The sequence below is a fragment of the Rhinolophus ferrumequinum genome, chromosome 25 (genome assembly GCF_004115265.2).
Source record: "Rhinolophus ferrumequinum isolate MPI-CBG mRhiFer1 chromosome 25, mRhiFer1_v1.p, whole genome shotgun sequence".
Lineage (NCBI taxonomy): Eukaryota > Metazoa > Chordata > Mammalia > Chiroptera > Rhinolophidae > Rhinolophus > Rhinolophus ferrumequinum.
In genome coordinates this window covers 7029825-7057817 of record NC_046308.1, presented here as the reverse complement: position 1 = coordinate 7057817, position 27993 = coordinate 7029825, and the positions used below count along the sequence as shown (strand labels likewise).

The window sequence follows — 27993 nt, the reverse complement described above, 5'->3', positions numbered from 1 at the left end:
TGAAGAACAGCGCTGTTTTTTAATGAGTTTTAGTCCAGAATACAAAGCAAGGTGCAAGCTGTGGCCTCAAAGTGAATACAATAGGAAACAATAGCTTTTTCTTCTCCTATGAGGGCGAGTTACAAAAGTGTATCAGATGGACGGGATGAGACAGTTTGAGTCTGTTTTTGAAAAATCACAAGAATACGCTGGTATTATTATTGCAGTTTCAAATACTTCCCATATTCCTTTTACCCCACCCCCACCCAACAGGAAGTCAAATTCTGGGACCTTCTTGATCCAAGAGATTTTGTGGGAGAATTTCTCTTTTCAGACTTTTAGAGTGCAAGGGTCATTTTTCTTGATCCTGTTGCTAATGTCGCTGAGCTTTGTCTCACTGGGTAGGTCAGGAAGCCGGCGTGCTTCTTTACGAGTTCTTCTGAGGAACTTTCACTGTGACCTGTAAGAGGGGTGCAGAGAAGCTGGTAAATCTTCACGCCGCTGTGAGCTCGCTGTGGGCAGCACCTCCAGCCGGGAGCTGCCCCAGAATGAGAATGAGCAGAGGGCTTTCCTTCCCTCCAGCACCTTGATGGCCACGCGGCCAATCCCAGCAACTGCTAGGGCATCACACTCTGCCTCCCTTAACCCATTTTTGAATGTCAAGGGATATTTGGGGGGTCGGGGAGTTCTTACTGGCATCCAGTGGGAGACATCAGGGATACTGCTCAACAATCCTACACTGCGCAGGACAGCCCCCCACAACAAAGAATTACCCCACCCCAAATGTCAGTATGCCAAGGTTGGGAGATCCTGACCTAGATCCATGTTTTCCTCCAAAAGAATCAAAGCAAGGGACAAAATAATGTGCTGAAGCTCATAGGTGTCTCAATGTGTTAAGTGGGAGAGAGTCCAGATTCAGAAGGATTTAGGCTTGAATCCCAGCTTTCCCCACTACTGGGCAAGTACTTCCCCTCTATGTGCCTCATCCGTAAAATGGGATAACAACAATATCTCCTTCGTGGGGTTGCTGTGAGCAGTAAATGAGGTCACAGACATGAGATTCTAGCACAGACTGACACAAAGTAAGCCCTCAGTAAAAATGAGTTTAAAGAAGAAATGTTCTCCTCAGTCCCCCTTGGAAACCTGACTGCTCTTCTGAAAAATCCCTCTTTCTGCTAGTGTCGTCGCTTGAGTTCCAAAGCTCACATTACAGGAATCTTTATCACAAGCACGAAGCAGTGCTTGGCACAGTGCGGGTGCTGGGCTGATGAATCAGGTCCTGACACCTCTGTCCTCAAAAGCTTTCTACAGTTCTCCCAGCATCTCAACTCCCAAGGCCTCCCGTATCTGCAGCGTGGTCCACTTGGCTTCCCTCACGAATCACCTCAACTCAAGCCTCCTGTTTTCAGGCTCTCCCACCGCCCCCCAGTCCGTCCTTAGATACTGCAATTCTCAGGCTCAGTCCTAGCCCTCCCTGTCCCCTCCCTCCACACCCAATAACATCCATAACCATCATTTTGATGAAGTTTAGGCCAATGAAATCTCAATGTGAACTTCAAGTCTGGGTCTCGCCTCATGTATAGACGGGGAAATTGTCCCCAAACAAGCAAATATGTGTATTTTATTCCAGTGAGTCCCTAAGGACAGGTGTGTCTCAGTCATTTATTCTCGGCCTCACCCCTGTCGTGCTGCAGGAAGACCACTGTTCGCCTTCGCTCCCCTGCTCCCCGCCCCTGCTGGTCTGCTTGCCGTGGGCCGTTTCCATTCCTGGGAAGGCCCAGCTTGCTCATCTCTCTTTTCTTTGAATATCTCTTGTGGGTATGTTTCCCGGTTAAACTGTAATTAGCGTTCATTGTAGAGAAAATCATTTTCACTTTAGTGTCTGTCTTTCCTGTCTTCTTGACATTTGTAAATAAAGATATCTAAGTTTCTATATATGTGCACAAACAGTTTTTAAATTGGCTTTGTAATGCATATATTACTTTGCTACTGTTTTACTTTAAAGGATGAGCATTTTCCATATCAAATAGTCTACAAAACTATTTTAATGGCTATTAGTACTCTATGATTTAGGTGTTCCACAATTTACTGAACACTTAGGTTACATCTGATTTGTCCCTCATAGAGAATCCTGTGATGACATCTATGGAAATAAGGCTTGCTTTGTATTTCTGATTAGTTCTTCAGGCTATATTCCTGTCACTGAAATCGCAAAATCAGTGAGCATGGATTTGGGTTTATTTATGGCCTTGACTCATAACTTGATTTTATTAGAAGCTTTTCCTCGCTGCTTCAACCTATGGGGATCTTTCCTTTGTCTCAGGTTTTATAGAACTTGGCGTCTAACCAAGCCCAGCAGCAAAAGACGGTGTGGGCAGAGTGACGGCCAAGTAAGTCTCCAGTTATCTGTCACAAGACAGAGCGCAGACTGGGTCTCTACCCTCTTCTGTAGCTTCTCCGGCTTAAAGTAAGAAACTAGTAATAAATGCTGATGGACTCTCGCGGCGCGGAAGGCTGAGGAAGTGCCCAGACTCACGGTTTTCACTTCAGTGTACGCCTGCAGACCGTACTCGCCCAGCTCCCGGCCATTCCCAGACAACTTGTAGCCACCAAATGGCGACTGGGCCCCAAACACGTTATAGCAGTTGACCCTATAATTCGAAACAAGATTTCAGAAGTAACTGGGGGGGGGGTTATGTATCATTCATACCCCTTAGACCTCTCATGTTACTCTCAAGTTTTGTTGACAAAAAATGGGCGGGAAGAACCATAGTAACCAGCAGCCCTGGAGGAGTCGAAAGCAAGCCGTCTTTGTCCTTCATGATGTGGTCACAGAGAGATACCAGTAACAGGGAGCGCCATGTCGTAGAGCCCCTTTTTAATGAATTGTTTTTGCTAATTAGGTGCTAGGCTTTTTTTTTGCAATTTGTAAGAACTATTAAATTTTAATTGAATTTAAAACACACCATTTTAAGGTGTGTACAATTCAGTATTTTATAGCATATTTAAAATGTTGTCCAAACCATTAATTCCAGAATATTTCTGGAATTATCAATTACAGAAATATTAATTCCAGAATATTAATTAATATTTCTAGGCATACTAATTGATATTTCTATTAATTAATAAATTAATAGATGTTTGATAAACATTAAATATTAATTAATATTTATAGAAATATTAATTCCAGAATATTTCTAACACCCGAAAAGAATCTCTGTACCCAGTAAGCAGTCACTCCCCGTTCCCCCTCACCCAGCCCCGGGCGACCACTAACCTACCTTCTGACTCTATGGATTCGCCTGTTCTGTACGTTTCCTATACATGGACTCGCACAACATGGGGCCTGTTGAGTCTGCCTTCTTTCACTTAGTGTCACATTTTCAAGTGACATCAACGTATGCCGTAGCGTGTCAGTACTTCATTGCTGCTTATGGCCGAATAGTAGTTCATTGCATGGATAGACCCTATTAGGTTTATCTGTCCATCTGTTGCTGGGCATTTAGGTTGTTTCCACCTTTTGGCTGTTGTGCATAATCTGCTGTGAACATGCAGGTGCACTGTTTTGTGAGGGCATATGCCTAGGTATATACCTAGGAGTGGCATCGCTGGGTCCTATGGGAACTCCGTGTTTAACTCACTGAGGAACTACCAGACTGTTTTCCACGGTGGCAGCACCATTTTACATTCCCACCAGCAACATGCGAGCGTTCCAATTTCTCCACATGCTCACCAACACTTGATGTTTTCCATACTTTAAAATTACAGCCATCCTAATGGGTGTGAAGTAGGTGCTAAGCTTTGAAGACCAGGTATCGGCCCTTAGCTCTGGTCTCCCGCCCTCGGCCTCGTCACAGACGGTGAGGAGCCCGGGGGCATCCACCCTCTTGCCCAAGAACAGCTGCACGGGCATATGCACTGGAGGGAAATTGAATCTCCTGGAGGAGAGGGGGCGGGAAAGCTCTCATCTGTCCACTGTACCACACCCTGAGCCCGGAGGAACTGAGCCCAGTACTCCAAACTCTGGGACATGAGCACTGGATCACCACAGACCCTGGCTCTGGGGATCCCTTCCTGGGCGTGAGGGGCTGCTTGGAGGCTCTTACCACACAGTACCAGCCTGCAGCGCTTGGGACAGATAATTCGCTTTGTCCAAGTCCTTTGTGAAGACAGCTGCGGCCAGCCCGTACTTGGAATTGTTGGCTCTTCCAACGACTTCCTCTATGGTCTTGAACTTCAGGATCTGCATCACTGGCCCAAAGATCTGGGGTGAGAGAGCTAAGTGGGAGAGCAAGGCAGACATGGAACCACCTGCTATCCAGCTTTCACAGTGCTGAACAGACGACTCCAGAGGTGGTAACAAGCCCTAGACATCCCCTAATGTTTCCAGAGGAGACGACAGCTCCCAAACTCACTGAAACACAAAGGGAAGGAAGCTGAGGGGATCGGTGATGTTCTATGTGCTTTATATACCGTATCTTCTTTTCTAAACAATCCTGCAATGTAGGCGTTGCTGGCATGTTACACGTAGATTTAGTATCAAAACATTTAAGTCAGTCACTCAGCAAGGCACACACTAGATGCTGAAGAAACAACTATAACACAATACAGTCTCTGCTCTCAAGACATTGCAGTTTACCTTGTAGTTTCCCTGCCCTATTCTTGGAATGAGCCATTTCTTCAAGGAATCCTGGTTCCTTTCAGTGAAGAATGGGATTTAGAAATCAAGATGTGGGGGCTAAGTATACTTATTGCTGTTGGGGTCTGGCTGTTCTCAGCCCTCTCGGGGGACAGACTGTAAGTGATCATAATGTACTTCTCGTGATTAGAATGTGACCATTGGAAGCAGTGTAATAAGTAGTGGGAGCCCACGGAGCCACCTGCCGGCCTGAGCGGTGGGTATCTGGGACAGAAGTGACAGGTATCATCACAGAAGTGACAGTCACGCTGTGTCACAGGAGCAGAAACTGGCCAAACCAGAGTAGGGGTGAGGAGCAGGGACGGGGAAACAGTTCCAGGCACAAGCATGCCCGGTGCCCATTCTCATGAAATCCCGAAGGAAACGAGGACTTCTTAAAGAAATGGCTGATGCCAGGGCTGGGAAGTGTCAAGACGGAGGTAGGAGCAATGTGCCGGAGCTCATCATGGTTGCAGAAAGGGCCGTGAGACAGGGCCTCGTGCACTCTGGGCACTAGCAGAACAGTGACACCCCCCCAACCCTTCCAGAAAATTCACATTTGTAATTTCAAAAAAAAACATCAAAGTATTCATGATGGGGAAAGACGCAGAACTCTGTTGGATTTTCTTACCCTGATTTTGCATTTTAGTATTATTTTACTTTGAATTATACATGAAAGGGGGAGACACTATAATATTTCCCCTGATAGGGCCACTGTAGGGCTGAATCCAGCTGGGGGAAGTAGAGTGAGGGCAGAGAACGCATTTTGGATACGCCTGGCTCTCCAGGGTCTGCAGAGTAGGCACTCGATAATGTTTGTGAAATGAATGAATGAATGGACAGAGCTGCTGCTCTGCATTCACAGTGAGTGCTGAGGGGAAGTCACGTGAGGAAGTCAGCCCTTCGGGCTCGTACAATGTCCTGCTCCTATGAAGACCACGAAAAGTCTGGGCAGTGTCGTTCCTTGATTCCTGGTTTGCAGGGACCAGAACTCAATGGGCCTGTAGGCTGTGCCAGGGAATGTGGAAGTTCTCCCCAACAGTGGGTGGGTAGCCAGCCATAAGAGGCTGAAGAGGAGAGAGACAAGATCAGATGTGAATTGTAAATATTAGGTTGGTACAAAAGTAATTGCAGTTTTGGCAATTATTTTTAACCTTTCAGATCGCAATTACTTTTGCACCAACCTAATCATTTGTCCTAGGCACAGAGCCATGACGTTGGGTCACAGTGTCAGGATGCTGGACTGAATTGTCCCCTTCTCCTACGAACATTCCCCAGAGCTGCAGGGCCCGGGCTGACCTCCTCCTTAGCGATGGTCATGCTGTCTTGCACGCCTCCAAACACAGTGGGCTGGATGAAGTAGCCACGGTCAGCAGCCGCCCCTCCACCACACAGCAGCTTTGCCCCCTCCTCCTTCCCAGATTTGATATAGCCGAGGATCTTCTTAAACTGAGTTTCGTCCACCTGCAGGAGAAGGAGCCCAGAGTTACAGAGATGCTAGAGCCAGACCTCTCCTAGCTTCAAGCGTTGAACCATACTGGCATGGAGACTACTGAGAAATGGGCCACGGTCATGAATAAGCAAGATTTGGAAGAGGAAATCCAAAGGGCCAATAAACAAAAGAAAAACAGTTTAACCAAAACCTCATTAGCCCTCAGAGAAATGCACAGCAAAAGCATTGTTTTTATTTTTCAACCATGAGATTACTAAAAATTTAAAATAGGAAGGAAACACATCAATAAGGGTATGTAGAATACACTGTAATGTTCATACACTTTTAGAAGGACTAATAAATACATTTTACATCAATTGTATCTCAGCTTTAAAAAAGAAGGACTGTAAGCTGGTACATGTCGTCTGGCAAGTAGTCTTTTAGTATCGGTCAAAAAATGAAACGCTCCCACCCTTTGACCCAGCTATTTAACTTCTAGAAATTTATTCTACATATGACAACGGGACCTGAACAAGGATATTCACTGGGGAATACTTTGTAAAAGCAAAAAACAGAAATAATTCTAAGTATACGTTAGTAGAGGGGAAAGGAAATATAATTATGATACATCCATATATTGTGTTCATTGATAACAGATCTGTGAAATGACTGACTTAGAAAGCCTAAGATACTCTATAAAGAGGGGGGGAAAGCTTATAGAATAGTATGTATGATATAACCCTCTTTTTGGTAAACATGCAAGAACTTGTGTGTGTGTTGTATGTGTGTGTGCACGCATGTGTGCGCTTATATGTGTGGTTACCTACGGGGAATGGCCATGGAGGCAAGGGAGAGATCTCATATTTTACTTTAAATACTTTCTCATCAAATTTTTATACAAATTTCTATTACCTTAATAATTAAATTGTCATAAACCACAAAGAAAAACAAGAGAGAAAAAGAAGCTGGGATTCACAGAAGCACTATTTACAATAGTCAAAGAGTAGAAACCATCCAAGGGTCCATCAACAGATGAGTACATAAAGAAAATGTGGTACATCCATTCAATGGATTATTTATTCAGGCATAAAAAGGAATAAGCTATCCAGTCATGAAAAGACATGGAGGAACCTTAGACACACACCGTCAAGTAAAAGGAGCCAATCTGGGGGTGGGGGTGGGGGGAAACAATCTGACAAGGTTACATACTGTATGATTCCAACTACATGACACTGTGGAAAGGACAAAACTAGAGACAGTAAAAAGATCAGTGGTTGCCAGGTGTTGGGGGGGAAGGAGGGGAGAGATGAATAGGTAGGCCACTGGGATTTTTAGGGCAGTAAAGCTCTTCTGTATGAGGGTGGACACATGTCTTTTATACAATTGTCAAAACCCATAAAATATGCAACATCAAAGGTGAACCCAAAGGTAAACTGTAGACTTACATTAATAATAATGTATCCATATTGGTTCATCAGTTGTAACTAATGTACCACACTAATGCAAGCTGTTAATAACGGGAAATGGCAGGGGTGGGGGGGGGAGGGGTGGGGGTGATTATATGGGAACTCTATAGTTTCTGCTCATTTTTCTGTAAACTAAACTGTTCTTAAAAAAAATAAGGTCTATTAATTAAAAAAAAAAAATGCCTTGCCCAGCCCTGGCGCCTGGGGAGTGGACACCCGCAGTGCAGCCACCCACAGGAGGATGGAGCCTCCAGAGAGGCTCCGGTGGGCCCCAGAAGTAGGCTCAGGGCCACACCGGCAGGGACTCGAGGAACTGGGAGGTTCCCAGAACCCCGGACTCCATGTCCCTCAGAGCAGGTGGCTGGAAGCGGCCAGCAGGGGGCGCTGTGGAGAGTGAGTCCAGGGCAGGCTGGGTCTAAGGAAAGGTTTATTGATTAAAATGAATACATGCTCGTGGTAAAAAGAAATTTTTTTCTTCAAATCAAATCGTTCTGAAGAGTATAAGTGAAATAAAGCCTCTCCACTCTTCATGCCACGCCCTCCACCTCACTCCCCAGAGATAACCACGGTTAACAGATCCACGTGTGTTCTCCTGGTAGATGCATTTCTATGGATGGCCAAGGTCCAGGAAACAAGCATTCCCCTTTGCACAGACACTCCTAGTATTTACCATGTGTATGTAATTTACAAAGTGCTTTCCATCATTGATTTCCACTTCACAGCCACCTTGTGAGTTAGGAAGGGTGGGAGTTCAGGATGAGAGAATGACAGCTCAGAGAGGGCATGTGGCTTCCCAGGGACACACAGCTGGTACAAGGCAGAACCAAGATATGAATCCACTCCTGCCTGAATCCGAAGTCAAGGCCCTTTCTGCTCTTCCACGCGGGTTCTGGACACCCAGACTCACCTAATCTGCCGGCTTACCTGTGGTCCGTGCTCGGTCTTGCCATCAAAGGGGTTGCCAACCACCCGAGACTTGGCCCGGGTGACGCTCCGCTCCACAAACTCGGTGTAAATATCCTCCTGCACAAAGACCCGGGAGCCCGCACAGCAGCACTGGCCCTGGTTGAAGAACAGGGCTAAGTGGGCCTGCTCCACGGCCCAGTCCACTGGAGAGGCAGAAAGACGACCATTAGAAGAGAGGGACGACCCTGGCGCAGTGGCTGCCTACCCCCTTCACCCATTCACACCACCAGCAGCATGGAGCCTGGAGGGTGCCAGACCGTGTGCCAGCACGAGAGACCCCATCCGTCCCTCCTGTGAGTGTGGAGACTGAGTGGCAGGCAGAGACGAAGAACAGATGTCATAACGCACAGTGGGAGTGGAGCCAAGGGCGGCTGGAGGGCCGACCCCACTGGCCTGTCTGTGGGGGTCCGGGAAGGCTCCCGCAGAGAGAGCAACTCTGGGGGTCCCGCAGCAGGGCCACCAAGCATGATGTGATGAAGGAAAAGTAGTCTGGTCTGAGAGAAAGCCTGAGGCACGGTGGGAAAACCAAGCAGCTCAGCGAAGAGAAGAGAGGCGGGGAGAGGCCGGGGCATGTGGCCGGAGGGACAGAAATCGGTCTGACGGACAAGGAGTGCATGAGGGAGGGGCCCGTGTGCCCTGCCAGTGGCTGCCTGCAGTGCCAGCCACCTCTCTCCGAAAACTTACTGTCAGCATCTGACATGATGATATTAGGGCTCTTCCCCCCCAGCTCCAGGGTCACTTTCTTGAGGTTACTGCTCCCCGCAGCAATCTGGATTTGGTGGCCAACCTGTAGGGAAGCAGAAACACAGACAAGCTCTCAGTGGGGAGAGAAAGAACCAAGCGCTCTCACAGGCACAGAAAAAGACCCCCGACTCGAGGGACTAGCTGGATCACAAGAGGCCTGAAGAACGTCACCCAATCTGGCCACTCACTTACAATCACTGTCACTGCCCCCCCCCCCAGAGCTCCTAGGATGACAATTGCAAGAACGACACGAGTGGCTTCCGTGTACTAAGCACTGCCTACGTACCAGACACTGTGCTAAGTACTTTGTGTGCATTAAATCCAATCCTCACAGTGAGCTCAGAAGTAGGGGCAACTCTTTTCCTTAACTTAGAAGTATGGGAGCTGGGGCTCAGAGTGGTCAAGTCACTTGCCCAAAGTCACACAGCTGGTAAATGTGGAATCAGAATTCACACTCTGACAGCCCTAGTCCAGCATCGGTTCAGACCCGTTATCCTGAGTCCTTCCCATGATGTTTTGAATGTGGTCCCCCACACACAGCACACTCCACTAGGGCAGAGTTGGGGTGCTTCTCACCTCCATATTCTCAGAGCCTAGCACAAAGCTGCCCCTGTACTTTTTTTTTAAAAGCGGATCTATTCTCTATGACTTTTTTTTTTTTTAAGATTTTATTAGGGAAAGGGAACAGGATTTTATTGGGGAATATTGTGTGCTTCCAGGATTCTTTCCAAGTCAAGTTGTTGTCCTTTCAATCCTAGTGGTGGAGGGTGCAGTTCAGCTCCAGGTCCAGTTGCCGTTGTTAGTTGCAGGCAGCGCAGCCCACCATCCCTTGGGGGAGTCAGGGAGTCAAACCAGCAGGCTTGTGGTTGAGAGCCCACTGGCCCATGTGGGAATCGAACTGGCAGCCTTCGATAGGAGCATGGAGCTCCAACCGCCTGAGCCACCGGGCCAGCCCTGTACTTATTTATTGAATAAACACAGGAAACCGTCCCCGCGGTGATTCTCAACGTCTCCTTGAAGCATTCATTTAGGCGGTGACTAAGCAAAAGAAAGAACCCAGGCTGGACCGCATTATCAGGGCCACTGATCTGCCCCCCTGGAACCCGGGTCACTGTGGACAGACTGAATGCGTGAAGGTGTCTTCATCTCAGGGGACACTGTTTAAAGATGACACTCATTGCGCTATTCAGGCTCAGAGTGGTCAATGCAATGAAACCGTCCAGGAATTCAGGGGTAGGAAAAAGCCGCCTCTTCGGGAGGAATCGTGTCCCTACTTTCAGGAATCACAGGCATCTTCTGTCTTTGTCTCTCCAGGACCTGGCATGAAGCAGCATAATCATGGCCCTCACTCACTCATTCACTCACTTACTCTGGGCTACACCTCTGCCCATTCATGAGCCTGAGCTCACGCCAACCCTGTGAAGTGAGTGCGGTTATGCCCCCCATTTTATACATGGACAGCAGGAGGCTTCAGGAGGCTACGTGACTTGCCCAAGGTTGCACAGCTAGTAAGTGCTGCTGAAACCCTTAGTTTGACTCCAAAGCCCCCTGTCTTCCCCACTACACCGTACAGTCTCCACTGCATAGATACTGCCATCGTCATTTTCAAGACAATGAACAGAGCCCCAAGGACATTCAGTGAATCACCCCATGACATAATGGCAAGGCCGGAATTTGAACTCGTGTCTTTCCGAAGCTCAGCCACGCTCTTTAACCTCCAGGGCAGGGCTGGTCAAGGAGCCCGAAAAGGCCAAGGTGCTTTGACCTTGGCCAGGTGATCAGCTTCTTGGGTTTTAAGAAGTCCAGACAGTCCAGCTTCTTTATTCCACATGGCTTGCCAGCCCCCCAACAACAGCTGGGCTGTCAGCCTACGAAGGGCTCAACCCTGCACAGTCGCTCCTGGCACACGCACTCAGAGGCAATAAGGGACAGAGCCCCCCACGCAGCACCCAGAGGCTAATGTCCAACGCACTGTCCTCAGGACAGTGGGTCCTTGAGCTAGACACAGCACAAGCTTGAGGTCCTGGGGACACCTTACCTCAGTGGAGCCTGTGAAGGCCACTTTGTCCACATCCTCGTGGGAGGCGATGGCAGCCCCAGCTGTGGGGCCAAATCCAGGAACAATATTGACCACGCCAGGGGGGAAGCCAGCCTGTGTACAAACAGCCAGGGGACACAGAGCATCATTCTCCCGCTCCCAAGGGCCTAGAAAGAGGGGTACACATCCCTTCCCAGAGAGGCGAAGGCAGTCTGCCCGGACACAGGTGAGCCGCAGTAGTCCCACGGGGCACCACTCAGAGATTGTAAATGGTACAGCAGGGAACTCATTGCCCAGAGTTCCTGTGGCTGTTGCCCCGCCCCCATGGTGTTCACTGAGAACAAGTTTCATTCTTCAAAGGGGTCTTAAAAATGAAGCCCAAGGAAGAAAAGAGGTAAGAGGAGTCCTCTCTGGCTGAAGTGTGGTGACGGGGGCGCCTAGACCCTGCTCTACAAACACCCCCCTCACCTTGGGGCCCCTCCAGAACTCCTTTAGAGCAAACCTGTACAAAGGCATTTAGAGGTCAAGATGGCCAGCCACGCACCTCCTTAATCAGGTTGGCCACGTAGAGGCCGGTGAGTGGAGTCTGCTCGGCCACCTTCATCACAACCACGTTTCCAGTCGCCAAGGCTGGGCCCAGTTTCCACGCTTGCATCAAGAGCGGAAAGTTCCACTGCAAAAAACAACAGCCACTCCCAAAATCCAAGCCACAGAAAGTGGCTCCCCGGAGACTAGACGCAGCAGCAACTTCTCAGAACCCCTGTGTTCCCCCCACAACTCAATCGTAAGTTTAAGACAAATGGCAAGGCAGGTGGTAGATGAAGTAAGTGACTCACATTCACAAGGCCTTTTCTGGATGAAGCACCACACTCAGCCCTCACATTCAATCCTCCCTCCTGCCTTAGGCCAGGTTCTGTGTTCACTTCCGCTTTTCAGATAAGGAAAGCCAGGCTTCGGGGGACAGTGGCTTGTCCAAGGTCACAGAGTTCATGAGTGGCAGGGCTGGGACCTGAACCCAGGTTGGCTCTGTCGGAGCCCATTTTCTCAGCCACTAGCCAGGCCACCTTCCAGCGTCACCCCACAGACCCGCCTGTGCAACGAGCCTATGGGAAATGGCGGCATCTCAAGGCACCCCAATAAGCCTTCCCTTATTTATGTTGAGGCCCACACTCACCGGGATGATCTGCCCACACACCCCCACTGGCTCATGGCGGGTGTAGCTGAAGAAGTCCCCGTCGATGGGAATGGTTTTCCCATGGTACTTATCAGCCCAGCCGGCGTAATAACTGAAAAAACAAAAGATCAAGTTTAATCAATGACTGTCAAGGACCCCTATCAACCCTGGCAGGAAGAGAAGACTCCAACTGTCCAATGGGGTATTTCTGATCATGGTCTTTGCTCTCGGCTTGTTCCCAGGAAGAATTAACTTCTAAGGTCACAATAATCCACTCCAGGGAACTAACCTCAAAATCTCAGAATCACCAAATTCCAAGTGCCCACTTCCGACCAACTCAAACTGGCTCTCTGGAGTGATGCCCAGGAATTGGTATTTTTAATAAACATCCAGATTTATTCAACTGTGACTATTGTAGCGGCCCAGCACCATAGGTTAGATATGAGAACCATGGACCGGACCCAGTGACCAGAACAAAAACATCAAAGAGCCGGTAACTTCCTACGTGCAGAGCACTGTTCTAAGACTGAGAGAACAGGCGTCAGAAAAACACATCATCACCTCATAAAGCTTATTACCTAGACACACAGGGACACAGTGACAGAGAAGCATAGCAAATTAGAGCTAGAGAGAAAAGCCCAGTATGTATTTATAGTATGTGACGGTGACGTTTTCAGGGAAGTAGGAAAATTGAAAGACGGGGGCAAGATGAAATATGCAGGGTAAAAGAAAGATTTCTGAAATGAGTGTCTGGCAAGGTTAGCCTGAGAACAAAGTTGACCTGGGTTTGCACATGGGCTTGTGACCCTGGGGAAAAAAACAGCCAGAGTTGCCACCTATACAAGTTAAGGCATCGCTGTTCCCTTCCTCCCAGGTCTGTGTTACATGTGTTCTGCATGCGTCAGAATAGTCACTGAATCCGCACAGAGGCACACTGCTAAAACTCAGGACGGGGTGGGGATCTGCCCTGGCTCTCGCCAGGCTGCTTTCTCGGGGGCGTCCTTACAGAGCGAGGATCTCGATTTTGGCACTGCTGACATTTGGGGCTGGATGATTCTTTATGGGGGGGCTGTCCTGTGCATTGTAGGGTAATCAGCAGCATCCCTGGCCTCTACCCGCTACATGCCAGTAGCACCCCTCCTCACCCAGTGGTGACAACCAAAAATGTCCCCAGACATTGCCCACTGTCCCCTGGGTGACATAACTGTCCTGGGTGAGAACCCCTCTTATGTTATCCAACCCCTACTTTTCTGGTACCGCTTCTCCTTCTTCACCTCTGTCCACATGGTCACAGGGGAGCAGCCACTATGTGCCAATGATCTGTCCACCCGGGCCACAGCTGGTCAGACTCAAGGCCAGCCAAGTAGGGTCCCTCCTACAGGAATGTGGCATCAGGACTAAGGGACTGCAGCTTAGTCTGGCTGTGCTCACACATACACAAGCAAGTCCAGTTATGGGCAGCCAGGTTCCAATATGCACACTGACCCTGCCGGAGGCTGGAGGTAGTCGAGGGAAGAGCGAAGTGAGGGGTGAGAGTGGGGGCGGGGCAGCGGGGCGATTCGGTGGCATGGATGTCAGAGCCCTGACTCTGTGTTGCCCCAGTCAGGCTGAGTCTGTTAGTGGCCACCAAAGAGCTCCGACAAAGCTCTCATTCCTCACCTTGTATTTCCCGGTCCTTAAAATGTTTATGATCAAACTAACCCAAAGCTAGCGAGAAGAAAGAATACAGATTAGAGCAGAGACAGATGAAATGGAGAATGGAAAAACAAAAGAATCATCAAAACCAAAAGTTGGTTCTTTGAAAACATTCACAAAATCGACAAACCTTCAGCTAGACTAAAGAAAAAAGGGAGAAAACACAACACAAATAATCAGAAAGGAAAGTGGGCGCATGATGACGGACCTCCCAGAGGTAAAAAAAAGATTGTAAGAGAATACTATGAACACCTGTAGCCAACAAACTAGATAACCTAGATGATATGGACAAATCCAACACTTAAATTACCAAAACTGACTCCAGAAGCAAGAGAAAACATTTATGACGAAAACATAATTTTGGCAATGAGGGATTTTCCCATGGGATGGAGTCTGATAGAACATGTTTCTCCAAGTCCTGTGATCCTTCTACATTCTTCTCTGTCTGCTTCTCAGCAATACTCCCTCGCCTTTGGCACAGCCAGAACAGAGAGCAGGAAGCCTGAGTCCTCACCGGAGACATTTGAGGACCATGTTCAAATCCGTGAGGTAGGCCATGATGTAAGGCTTGCCATTATCCAGAGTCTCCAAAGCCTGAGAAAAGAGAAGAAGATCAGCACAGACAGGCCGGTGCAAGAAGGAATCACAGCCCCAGGGTGACCCGCAGCACCGAGGCTCAGCAAGGCCTGAGGGGGGCTGGTGCGCCCCTGAATGCCTGCTGCACTTCTGGGCCATTGCCCCTCCCTCTCCAAAGGTGGGGAGAATGAGACAGCGGTGGGAGGGATGATGCCACCAACTTCTCCTTCAGTCATTTCACAAACACGCTTTGGAGTTTCTGCTCTTATGCCAGATCCAGGTGCTGGCAACAGAGACAAGCGAGGAGCTTACAGAGCAAAGAGCCAGTGAAGAAAGAAGTGAATCATCAAATCTCAAGTGTTGAGAGTGCTAGACAGGAGAGGGACACGCTGTTCCACCTAGTTGGAGAAACTGCAACCGGAGAAGCACCCTTTAGGCTAGAACCTGAAGGACACTGAGGAGGTGACTAGGCAAAGGGCAGAGCACAAGTGACGGTGAAGGGAAGAGCATCTCAGGCAGAGCGAACAGCATGTGCAAAGGCCCTGGTGCTCAGAGAAGCTTGGCAGTCAAGAAGCTGAGGGAAGGCAGGTGAGCTGAGTACGTGAGGGCCACAGCCCTGCATGAGTTGGGAGAAGGAACCGGACCAGGCAGCGCCTTACATGCCGTGGTAAGGAAACAGGACATTATCCTAAGGATACAAGACGCCATGAAGGCTTAAGAGTGGAACACTGTGCTATAATTCGCTTCCAGAAGGTTCACACTGGCTGCTCTATGCAGAATGCATTGGGGAGAAGAGAGGTTACTGCCTCCGGGTTGCTTCTACCTCTGGCATCCAAGGAGAAGGCCCACGACAGAGAGGAGGCTTCAGGAGGGTGTCCATCCCTGGGGGTCTCTCCTGGGAAGCTCCCCCAGTCTCCTTTCTTAGCCAAACCCACTGTATCACAGGAGAGGCCGAAAGGCTCCTCTGGAGTTGGTGAAGGGGCATACCCAAAGGTGTGCAGCCCATGCCATTCTGACCAGGTACTTGTCAGCACTGCGGCCCCTTCCTGGCTGTCCACGGGACGCTCTGAAACCACGCGCTGTGTGAGCTGAGCGGGAAGGGGGCTGAGCACTCACTGCCAGGTAGGTCCGGTCCCGCTCGATCAGGTCAGCCAGGCGGTACAGCAGCCGGCCCCTTTCCGACGCATCCATGCGGCGCCAGGGCGAGCCCAGCTGGAAGGCAGCCCGCGCAGCCTTTACTGCCCTGTCCACGTCTTCCTGGAAAACACCAGCCAAGGCAGCTCAGGCCTTCTCAACAGCAGCCACCTCCAAATACCGCCAGCCCGCTGCCACATGCACACCGCCCGGGGCTTCAGTCAATGCCTGTGCGGGAACCTGCCCTCCTGTGGTCCTTCCCCACCTCAAGGGATCCGCCTGGGGCGCTTCCCTCTCCTCTTCAGAAGTCACAGAAAGAACGAGTACCCTGACAGGATCCATTACTGTATCTTCATTTCAAACCGCCCCCCACAAAGAGTATTGGAGGGAGGGGCACTCCGCGTCAGTGCTCCAAATTTGACCATTCCCCCTCTTCCTAAGAAAGCAAGCCCTGCGAACTTAACCATTCCTTCTTAGACGACAGGCAGTCTCCAAAAATGCAGATTTACCCACCCTCCCTCTCCTTGGGGAAGCAGTAAAATCAACCCAGCCAGCACTTTTCATGTAGGGAGCTGTGTGTCAGGAGTTGGGGAGCCGGTTTTCACTAATATTAAACACACTTACCATCAGACTGCCCTATAATTATGCCAGAAAAGTATTCACATTTGCTTCAAGGGAGGAAGGCCTCTTCCACACATGAATGTGGAATACTGTCTTAAAGCAGAGGGCAGGAGCCATTCTTGAATTATTTATTTTTAATGACTTTTCTATTTTAAAAAATGAAATATTTTCACAAAAAGTCTAATTTTAAAATGTTAAAATTACTATTACTATTGAATTACTACAGGTATATATAACTCAAACAAAATACACTACCCACACCAGAGCCAGTTCTCAGGAGACCCAAATTCTAGTCAACGAGATTTCCATCTAGCTGTGTACCTCCCTCCAGGTCTGGAGAGATTGGATTAGATATTCTCGAATTCAGTTCCAAGTCTACCATCCACAATTGTGTGAATTAGTAAACGTACGTACAGTCTAGCACCTTTGTCTGCAAGGAAGAGATGTTGTGGATTCATTTACTCGAAAATTTTAATTGACATTTTTAGTTACAACAGGAATACACACAGAGTAAAGTTTCAACCATACGAAAACATACAAAGTGAAAAATGTAACTACCCTTGCCCGCCCCCACCCTGCTCAGCCCTGCCCGGAGGGAAGTCACCGGTTCTCACCTTGTCCCCTTCAGCTACCTGGCAGATGACTTCCCCGGTGGATGGATTAACAGTGGGGAACGTTTTCTTGCTGACAGCGTCGTGCCACTCATTGTTTATGAAGATCTACAACAAGAAGGCAGAAAGTTCTCAGAAGCAGCTCTCAACACCAAACTGACCACCAGTGATGTAAAATGGAAATAAATCAGAAAGAACAGATACAAATTAGCTTCAGTAATGCGGCCTCTAAGTTAAGACCACAGGCCTCGGAGACAATCGCGCTGGAGTGCCCTCTCTGCCCACTGACTGTGGGTAAGTCATTTGACCTTTTAGTGCCTTGTTTTGATCTGAAAAATGAAGAGGGCGTTTCTACCTTATCAGTTGTCTCTATGGATTGCTGTGTAACATCACTTCAAAACTTGGTGCTTAAAATGATTTAGTATTCTCTCTCTCAGTTGTGTCCATTGGTTGGGCTCAGCCGAGCAGGGCTCACCTGGGCTCGCTCATGTGGTACAAAGTGAGGGCACGGGGGCTGGATGTGCAAGGTGGCTCCTCCACGCGTGTCTGGCGCCACCTGGCCGCTTGGGCTCCCTGACTGGCGGCGGATTCGGGCTAGTCCCACTTCTCACACGAGGGCTGGCTTCCCCAGAAAGAGTATTCCAAGAGACCCGGGCAGAAGTGAAAGGCTTCTTCAGGTCTAGCTTCAGAAGTCACATGGCCTCATTTCTGACACCAAATTCCATTGGTCAGAGTGAGTCACAGGCCCCATGCAGATTCCTGGGGAGGGGAGAGGGCCTCCACCTTGCCCTGGGAGGAACAACCATCTTTTCTCCAGCACACAAGTGCACTAGAGGACCGAGCTGTTCTCTTGTCCACTCAGCAGACACGGAGTGGACTCCTGCAGTGGGCCAGGCACAGCTCTAGGGTTGAGGAAACCAAACGCAGTACGGCCCTTTCTCTCATGGAGCTGACATTCTGATGGGCACAGAAAATAAAGAAGGAACCAAGTACACAAGGCAACCTCAGATTGCCATGGTGCAAAAGAGAAAAACAGGATCCAGAGAGAGCACTAAAGGGGATAAAGCTACAGAGCATTAGCTGGGATGATGGGGGAGGAGCTGACCTTTGACTTGGACCCTGAATGATGGAAAAGAGCCACCAAGCAAAGCCCAGAGCTTAGCTCATGCCGGGGCCTGAGACGTCAGGGCAGCAGGGCCCAGGGAGGGCTGGCCCAGCTCAGTGGTCCAGAGCAGGGTTTGAGACAAGAATCCGGAGGAATCCAGGCACTTCTGCTCCTAGTTGTGTCACATGGGGCAAAGCACTTCACCTCCCCATGCCTTCGCTTCCTCACCTATAAAGTGGGAATCACCACAGTAGCCCCTCATGAAGGGGCAGGTGACAGCTCCAAGGGCTTGCGCCGAGCTTTTGCATGGAGTGAGTGTGTGATGCTTGGATGATGACAGGGCAAGGGCCTGCCACGGGTCCCTTTCCCAGGCTCAGATTTGGTGTTTCGGGGCAGCCATCACAGCAGAATCCGCAGCTGTGTACCTACAGTAAAAGGCTCTTGGCATCTGGCAGGGGGATATAGGTAAACATCAGTCAGATTCTTGGGAAATATGTTTGTGTAGTTTCATATCAGCTGGCTGATCATTAATGTTGAAGAACATGAAGCCTTTGTTTCTTCCCGCAGGAGGGGCAAGAGGGCTGGGAAGTGGGTGATGTGTAGTTTGCAGTGTGGGGAACAGGTGTGGCACAAAGAGTCCAGGCGTTAAGCTCGGGCATCTGAGTTCAAGTTGGGCTTGGCCAGGCCGAGCCCCGCACACGTGCTCCCTCCCCTCTGGGGCAATCAGCTTCCTCCTCCTCCTGGTGAAAGTGGAGAAGGAGGAAGCTCAGGGGAGGCAGAGCTAACACCCAGGGAGGAGGACAGAGAAGGGCTTGGCACAGGCTCTGCCACAATTTGAGAGCATCTGTTCTCCTTGCCACCCTGGGTGCAGGCCCGTGTTTCACAGCCTCACACCCACCGCTTCCTGAGGAGAGGTCAGGCGCCGTGGGTGGGAGCGAGTCGGCTGGTTTCGCGTGGTCCCAGCTTCACGGTGGACTTACAGCTCTGCTGCAGGTTGCATTTTGAGTTTTTATTCTGGATGCTGTAAAAAGCACCAGCCCCTAAGCCACACAGACCTGGGTTCGAATCCCAAGTCTACCCCCCAGAGGCCGTGACGCTGGGCCAGTCTCTGGGGATGATACGTCTAGGGGCTGATGTGAGGATGAAATGCAACAAGGGGTGTAAAGTTCCTGGTCCCGGACCCTGTACACTGGGTCCCACCACTGCGGTCACTGCAGCCTCACGCTAGATGTCGAAGCTGTGAGGTGGAATGTTTCTACGAGCTTGGGCCACGTAGCTCTGTGTATCTCTCCATGTGTTGGTCTCTGCACAGCAGCATACTAAGTATTTTGTCCTGAAGAAGTTTTAATTGTTCTTTTGCAAAGATCAGGAAGGATGAAGCATAGAGGTGGGTCAGTCTGGCTAAATTCCCACAGTCCTTACCCCGTCCTCCCTGGGCAGGGTCAACCTGCCCCATAGACTAGAGCCCTGGGAAGCTGGCACCCTGGCATCTGTCTGCTTTTCACGGCCCTGAATTTGCTAAGTCAGTCTCCGTTGTAGAATTCGCAACAATCCATCCTCCCTCCTAAGTGATAAAATAATCCTGGATTTTGCAGGAACCTGGAATCTTCCTTCTGTTCCAAGTTCCATTTTCCTCCTCCTAGAGCCAGACTTCAGTGGTCTCCCCTCCCTCCCTCCAGGAAGGCAGGGAGGAACAGCTCACTGAGCTGCTTCAGAAGTTCTGCTTCAAGTGAGGAGTTTCACAGGGCCTTCTCTTGAATAATCACATGGGCAGACTCCAGGACAATGCTTCTTAACCTCCTGCCCCAAACCCAAAGCTTGACTTACGTAACATGCTTAACTCAGTCACCCTGGGGGGAGGGGGGTTCCTCCCAGCTCACACTTCACTTTTACAGTTTCTAGAAGCAGCCACATCCTAGCTACCTCAGTAGTTGACGCTTTGAATCTGCACTGTTGGCAAAACTCGTAGAGCTCGTCCATCAAAATGCTCTATTTTCTGTATATTTTAATAGAAACATCTCTTTGGGCTTTGTAAAAGTTGGATTCACTCTTCCACACAGTTAAGTTTTAACTGAGTGCCGTTGCCACGTCAGACACTGAGTAAACTGTCAAGTCATGGCTCAAGAGCTCAAGCCCTGGGGAGGGCAGACTCTGTCAACAAGCAAAACCACAAAGAGAGAGAAGCAGAAACACAGGGAAACAGTGAGAAACAGACCTCGGGGTCAGAGGGGGACCCGAGGGAGAGCTTCGGGCCTGAAAGAACCAAAAGGGCCACTGTGGCTGCAGGGTGAGGGTGAGGGGAGAGCAGAGGGGATCCTGGATGTGCGCCAGGAATTGCGCTGGTGGTGGGTCCTGAAGGAAACGGGCAGATACGGGGCATGTCCATTCTAAGTGGGGATCATGGACTTCTATCTCGCGACTCGCTTTTCTCAGTAGCAGTTTATCTTGCAAGTTACTGCACAGGCGGACCCGTCTCATTATTTTAAGCAGCAATAGCATTCCTCAATACAAACTAGACCACAGTTGATTTAACCATTTCCTACAAATGCACTTTTAGGACGACTTTTCACTATTCCCTACAGTGCTGCTGCAGCAAACATCCTTGAACGTCCATCTTTGCAAACTTGGGGGCAGATTATAGTGAAAAAATTAGAATAGCTGAGTTAGAGAATAACGTGATCCTTGGCTGCCTCCAGTGTTTTGTTTTCCAGGCCGGGGTGGAGGACTGCAAATGGAAACTTGGGGAATTGGGGAGTGGCTTAGAAACTGGGGCAGAGACAGCAGAGCTGGGAGCAGGGCTGCAGGACTCCGACCAAATGATATTCCGTTGCCACCTCCACCCTATGGCAATGGACAGTTATTTTCTGCCCAAAGTCCCCAATAAGAGGTGAAATGACATTCAGTAGCTCCAATTTAAGAAGTCAGGATACATACTCTCAGGAAAGATTTTAGTTCCAGCTTTGATGCATGAATGAATTAGGAGTCCGTTACTAGGAAATCTACATCCATGGAGTATATGATTTTGCCCGAGTGAGTGAGGAGATGCTGTGGTTTTCTACCCTGGAGTGATTCCTGCTGGCATTTGCTTTTTCAGGGGCAGTTAGGGAGCTTATGTCTAATAGAAAGCAGATGCTATCTTTTGTGCTAAAGGTTCCCAAAGAGAAAAGTTCAGACTGTCACACACATTCACACTTTCCCTCACAATCATCTAGGAAGCGCGGGTTAGGTTGGGATTAAAGCCAAGGGCAGTCACCTCCCCCAGACTTGCTGGAAACATTCTGCCACTTGACCCCTCACCTACCCATTCCCCACACCCTTTCGTTTTGCATTCCTGGATTTTCACCTCTTCCAACATGGGAAGGTTGGTTCTACTGCGGACTGTCTGCCAGCCAGGCACGGTTTCAGTTTGTCAATGTCCCTACGGGTTCAGCATCTAGCAGCCTCTGTCGTGCTGCAATCTCTTCCCTTGGCCAATTTTAGCATTCCCTGCATGTCCCCACGTTCCCGTTCACATTAACTCCCAAATTCTTTGCAAAAAGGCCCTTTTGAGTGGAAATACTGGGTTCCTAGTCCTTGCTCCTGGAGCACAAATTGTAAAGATAGTTTCATAAATGGCAACCATTTGTTAAGACAGGATTGTAATGGTAGCACTATTTATCTTCTATGTTGAGATTTGGATCTCTGGTATAATTTGATTTAACAAGTGTAATTTAGCTTGGGACTTTTCGAAAGCTTTCTTTTCTTTCTTTGCCTCATAATGATTCTGTTTGCTGTATATTTACTATGCAGGCCAGTTTCAATGTTTCTATTTACTCCCGTCCAGTGCTGGCCCTGTGACTTGGGAGAGGTTTTGCATCTGTATGGGATCCACTCTGGGCTCCAACTTAAATCCACATAACATACGCAATGGTTGCAATAACCAGTTTAACTGCACCTTCCCTCACCCTGACGGACTAAGCCGAACTCAATAGAAAATTCCACTACAGGCTGAAGAGATTTACATCCTGGTTAGAAAATATAAAACTTGAGACCAAACAAAGACGACGCAGTAGTTTCCAGCAGACTCTACCCAGCCGACCCTTCTCTTTCATAAGTCTTCCTTCTGTATTTCGACCTGACTCATGAAATCCTTCACGGGCCGCAAGCGAGCAGCCACAGCCACATTTCACGTCCTCAGTAAATATTTACTAAGCAACAATCATATTCCCATCTCCATGTAGATGCTGGGGATGCAGATGTGACCACGTTACAGCTCCTCCCTCCTGATTTCGAACGTCCTATTCCACTGTCTCTTAAGTATTTACATCCTTGCCTGACCATAGGGCCTGGTCATGAGGTACCATGTGGCTAAGGGCATGCGTATCAGAGCTGGACAGAGCTAAGTTTAAACCCTGGTATGTGAACTTGACCTCCTGGAGCCCTGGTTTCGTCTGTAAGATGGGATCGATTTACAGAGTTGTTGGTAAGGTGCAAGGTGCAAATGTAGGTACAGGACCTGACAGATCGTAACTGACCAGTAGTCATGGTTCTGGGATCAGGGGATACCTATGCATGTCCACAAGACACACATCTGGTCTCAACTTGACCTGATGACCGCAAACATTCTTAGAGCCCAGTCAGTCACCTGTAACTCAGGGTGTTCCCACAGATTCTGGGCGGGCAGGAGGTATTTAATGGCACTTGTGTTCCTTTATAATAAACTGTTGTTACAAGTAACCAAGGTGAGGCCAGTGAAATCCTCAGATTCTCTATGATTTCTACACAGGATCTTAAAATTTCTAAACAAGCAATAAAAACGGGCGGATATTTCAGGATGGGAATACCATGATTCCCTGAAAGTAAGACCGGGTCTTATATTAATTTTTGCTCCATAAGGCTCATTAGGGCTTAGGTTCAGGGGATGTCATCCTGAAAAATCATGCTAGGGCTTATTTTCCGGTTAGGTCTTATTTTCAGGGAAACACGGTATTTCCGTAAGACGCTCAGGAGGAAAACAAGAAAAATCAAATCCCTATTTTGTACATATTAATGGCTAGCATTGTTTATCTGCAAGGGTGAGATATCAGAGGGCTGTCACTTTCTTTTTTCCTTTTCATATTTGCTTACAGGCTACTCATTTTTACTAAAACAAAATATTTAAATAAGGCAAAGGCCCCTTTCACGGCTACCCACAGCAGATTCCCTGTGCATCCCTGTCCAGGGGCTGCCTCCCTCACCCCAGGGAGCCTTTCCCTTCCATAACATTTGCATATATTTCACAGGGAGATATGTCTGTCCACATTCAACAAGAAGTCTGTTTTGGGGTAGGGTAGTTTTAATTAGTTTCAAATCATTTCCCCCCCCCCTTGAAACATTGTTTCTGAGCTCCATTCATCCTGCTCCAGCTCATTCATTGTAACTACTGCATGCATGCATGCAATTAATTATTCCTTCCTGTAACTGTAACATACGTTGTTCCTCTGTTTCTCCATAGAGGGCAACCTGGCTTATTTCCTCGGTTTTTACTAGTATAAACCAGTGGCAACCAGTGCTTGCCTGTGTATATTTCCAGTGAGTCTCTACCTCATAGACTTCTGTAATGCTTGAGTTTTTTTGTACTGAGGCTCTATTACTGTTGGGATCAGAAGATTGTATATAGGGAGATCCTTTCTTAATTTCCTTTTTGTCAGTTCTCGCGGTAGTTCCTGAAAGTTGTGGTCAAGAGGCTAAGAATAAAATTAACCCCAAATTTAATTCCACTTCACCACAACCTAGCTCACACCTTCAGGAAACCAACGACAACTACAACAGCCCGCACATCAAGCAGAGTTATGTCACCATGCTCTTCTAAGCTCAGTGTCATTACCATCGTCCCAGCTGTTATTTCAGCTGTAGTAAATATGGAGGTACCAGTGCTATGGGCCAGGCACTTGCTACGGGCTGTACAAGGATGGCCCCACAGCAACCTTATAATGTAGACGAGGTTTTCACCCATTCTACAGATGTGGCAGCTGAGGTGCAGAGTTAAGTAATTGTACCCCTCTTCCCTGCCTTATTTTTCTCCACAGCACTGCTCACTTTGCGCCAGATTTTGCGTTTCATTATTTGTTTGTCTGTCTCTACCTTCCAGGACACAAGCTTCCCATGGCAGGGATCTTGTCTGTTTTGGATATTGGAAGTGGGGGTGCTGAGGAAATGTCCGTTGAATGAATGAACCCACCCAATTTGATATTCGCAAATGTCAGGCAGTCTGAGCCCAGAGTGCAAAATAGTATCTAACAATATTCTCATCTTCATTATTACATCAATCAACATGGATTGGTGAAGTTGAAGGTGAAATGGTAGCCACACCCCACAGAGGGATTACTCTGCTGAAACCAGTCCGTTGGGATTTCCTTTGAATTGTCTTTCCAGATGTTAATTAATTACTCTCTAAGTCAGGGAAGGAGAGAAGAATGGAAAATGAAAAGCAGTTTCTTTGACAGAGGTGTGTCCCTGAATCCCACCAGGGATGACCAACGTTGATCTTCAGGAAGGCCGGCCATCGTCAGCTCCCCACACAGGTCCCTGCTGGTGAGTGGGGGAGGAGAACTCTCCCTGGGTTAGGGAATTAACCCAACCAAGATGTTTACCCCACCCTGCGGCCCCAACCAGGCCAAATGGAGGCAAGCGGACCCCAGGAAGGTGGGCCAAACCACCCCATTTATTTTCTTTTGGGTTGAGAAATAGAGGTGGGAAGCAGAAGACCTGCCTGTGGTTACCTGCCTCCATCCAGGTGAGACTTAACAAACCTGAAGTGTAACGTCCTCCACAAAGCTCAAAACCTCCCAAATGCCCTCAGAAGAAAACCCAGCCAGCACCTGCAAAAGCAGCTTCAAAGCCTATCAGGATAGCTCCTTTGGGGAAGCTCCAGACTTAGCCTCCAAAACAGTTCATTGAACTTCAAGGAACCAATAACTGCCAGGGAAACATTCAGCTGTATGATCAACTTCGTACACAGAGACCCTGGTAGGAGGATCAGAAGTTTAGGATTAGGCCTTGGAATTCTTGCCAGCAGGATGTGCAAAACGCGACACTGCAAACAGCCCAAGGAGCTTTCAGAGGAGCCAGATCCAGCATGGTGGAAGGCTCTACAGTCCCAGGGAAGAATAAATAAGACGTGCAAGTACAAACTGAGAAAGATAATGCAGATACATTGTTCAGTGAGACCGAGTTGCAGAGCAATAAGTGCGAGGACCTCATTTATGTAAAAAAAAATCTGGTGCACACTCCCTCATTCCCACATATGCACACACACTCACAAATGCAGAGAAAAGGTCTGTAAGGTAACACACCTATCTGCTAACAGTACTCTTGGAGGAATGCAATGGGCTATGTGTAAAGTTTTACAGTACTCTCTGCATTGTTATGCAGTGAGCATGTGTTATTTTTATGATCTCAAAAAATCTGATAAAGGAGGCCGGGCTGGTGGCTCAGGTGGTAGGAGCTCCGTGCTCCTAGTGCTAAGGTCATCGGTTCGATTCCCCCACGGGCCAGTGAGCTGCATCCTCTACAGCTAAGATTGTGAACAACAGCTCTTCCTGGAGCTGGGCTACTGTGAGCAGCCGGAGGTTGGCGTGAGCTGCCGCGGGCTATCGTGTGCCGCCATGAGCGGCCAATGGCCAGCGTGAGTGGCCGGCAGCCAGTGTGAGTGGCCAGCAGCCATCGTAAGCAGCCAGCAGTCGGCGAGAGCTGCCGTGAGCTGCTATGAGTGGCTGACCAACGACTGGCTACCGACTGCCTCAGCCGGGGGAGTGCAAGGCTCATAATACCAGCTTGGGCCAGGGAGCTGTGTGCTATACAACTAGACTGAGAAACAATGGCTTGAAGGGAGGGGGGAACAGGAAGGGAGGCAGAAGAAAGGGAGAAAAAAAAAATTCTAAAAATCTGATAAAGAAAAGCAGTCTCAGGGAGATTTCACTCTGCTCTCCCAACTTACATTCCAGGAATAAATCTGGAGTAGAGGCCTGTGTGTACATTTGGACCTCACCTCCATTGCCTCACCTGCATGTGAGCACAAAGGAGGAAGATCTGAATTAGATCCTGTGGCCACAAAGGCTGGGGATGCTGACACCTGTCCCCTGAGGATATTTCTGTGCTTGATCTTTTTGATGTTGAAGTCTGCCAAGCATGAACAACTCCTGAAGCAGCCTACCAGGGGAAGTACAGTTACTGCACTTGTGTTATACAAAGGACATTTTATTTTATCTTTTGTTTTGATTGTCTCGAAAATGACCATTTGTAACATCCCTTCAAATCACACCAGTGTGCCTTTACCCATCACGTGTACAGATTTGCAGCCAAACTCTGGGCCAGACAAGCAGGTCCCCCTGTGAAAGCAGTCACCTGGGGGCTGGCTCTCCAACATCCTGAGTCAGCAGGGACCCCTTTCCTCCCACCCAGAGCTGCCTCAGTAGCACCACGGAATGGCCTGGTTGAGGGCTTCCTCTTGGGAATCTAGATGTGAACCTCAACTTGGTCACTGACTTGAGTCTTCAGGCAACTCACTAAACCTCTTTGTAACTGGGTCTCTTCATTTGTAAGATGGAGATACTCACAGTGCCTACTGCAAGAGGCTGTTGTAAGGATTAAACAGCAAAACAGGCAAATGCTCTGAATGGTCCGAGGTGCCAAGGCTGGGCACAAAACTAAAACGCTGTTGTTTCTGGGGCGGAGGGCGGGGGAGTGAAGGGTGGGACGGGGGTGAGGCCCGGTGGTGACAAAAGACATCACCGTCCCCACTTCACAGAAGAAACTGAAGCTCAGACAAGGGCGCCAACTGCAGTAGTCCCACAAACAAAACAAACTCTTTCGTAACCAATTTCCTTCCTGAATTCTAAATACTTTATCCAAATACTTGACCCAAACCCAAAGATCAAAAGAGAAAGTATCACAAAGTCTTGGCTGAACAAGAAATCGGCCCCTGAGGATCAGGGTTATCCCGGAAAGCCCCTGCTTTGTTTGCTCAAAGCCAGCTCCTTGGAAGGCAGCGCCTTGGGGGTTGGACGGGAGGTGAAGGTCCCCCATTCTTTTCCAGTGGCCAGCAGGGAAAGCAGCTGGGAGCGCCTAGTGGCCTTGGCTTCTCCCGTAGCGAACTGGTGAAGTTCAGCTGAAAAGAACCGCTCCTTTCCTTGTTTTTCCTTCTGGAATTCCTTGGACAAGGGCATGAGTCGAGGGGGAAAAGATATGACCAAAGAAAAGGCTTAAAAGTTCCTGTAAAGAGGGGTTTGCAAAGACGTCGTTTGGGTGGGTGATGTGAAGGCTCGACGCTGACGCGGGCAACCAAGAGGCTTGACCGCCTAGGACTATCGGGCAGGAGGAAGCGGGGGCGACGATGGAACCACGGGAGGTGGCGCTGCGAAACGGGAGGCGGCGGTCGGACGAAAATCAATACACGTACAAAGTCCCAGCTGTATAAAGGAACACGGGCTGTCAGAGAGAGACGACCAAGGGGCCAAAATGCTCTCAGGAAGGGAAGCGAAGGTGTGCGCAAAGACCAACTGCGGCAAATTCCTGCAATCCCAACTGGGTAAACTGAGGCCTGGGGCCTTCCCACCCAGCAGGCTCCGTACCCTGGAGAAAACAAAGCGCCGGAGGGACAGGGCCCGGCCGGCTGCCTCACCTTGTTGTAAAAGACCTCGGGCTGCGGGTTGGGGGCCGGCACAGCGTGGGCAGCGGCAGCCGACAGCAGGCGGCGGCTCAGGCGGGGCCCGAGGCCCGCGGCGGCGAGCGCAGCGGCGCGCAACATGCTGCACT

At 49.1% G+C, this 27993-nt stretch overlaps 1 protein-coding gene across 2 annotated transcripts; it reads right to left on the bottom strand.

The window, feature by feature from the left end:
• On the bottom strand, positions 1–27985 carry ALDH2 (aldehyde dehydrogenase 2 family member). 2 transcript variants are annotated; one of them, XR_004422114.1, is made up of 14 exons: positions 27860–27985; positions 17118–17222; positions 15865–16005; positions 14687–14766; positions 12478–12589; positions 11848–11976; positions 11304–11417; positions 9206–9308; positions 8480–8664; positions 5957–6121; positions 4086–4243; positions 2516–2630; positions 271–439; positions 1–161 (listed from the first exon to the last, which is right to left on the bottom strand). XR_004422114.1 is itself a non-coding variant. In XM_033098206.1 (13 exons), exons 1-13 carry the CDS (start codon positions 27983–27985, stop codon positions 407–409), a joined length of 1566 nt encoding a protein of 521 aa, XP_032954097.1. In that variant the 3' UTR covers positions 1–406. The 2 variants fall into 2 exon arrangements, 1 of the variants encoding a protein (XP_032954097.1); XM_033098206.1 differs by having other exon boundaries at positions 1–439.
• Positions 27986–27993: the final 8 nt, after the last annotated feature.

Bases quoted from the DNA above. Each gene is read 5' to 3' on its own strand.
- ALDH2 (XM_033098206.1), bottom strand. From the start codon at position 27,985: ATGTTGCGCGCCGCTGCGCTCGCCGCCGCGGGCCTCGGGCCCCGCCTG. The intron at 16,006-17,117 runs GTGAGAACCGGT...GGTGTTTTCCAG, and splicing joins AGGTAGCTGAAGGGGACAAG to GAAGACGTGGACAGGGCAGT. The intron at 9,309-11,303 runs GTAAGGTGTCCC...GCTTCCCTACAG, and splicing joins CCTTCACAGGCTCCACTGAG to GTTGGCCACCAAATCCAGAT.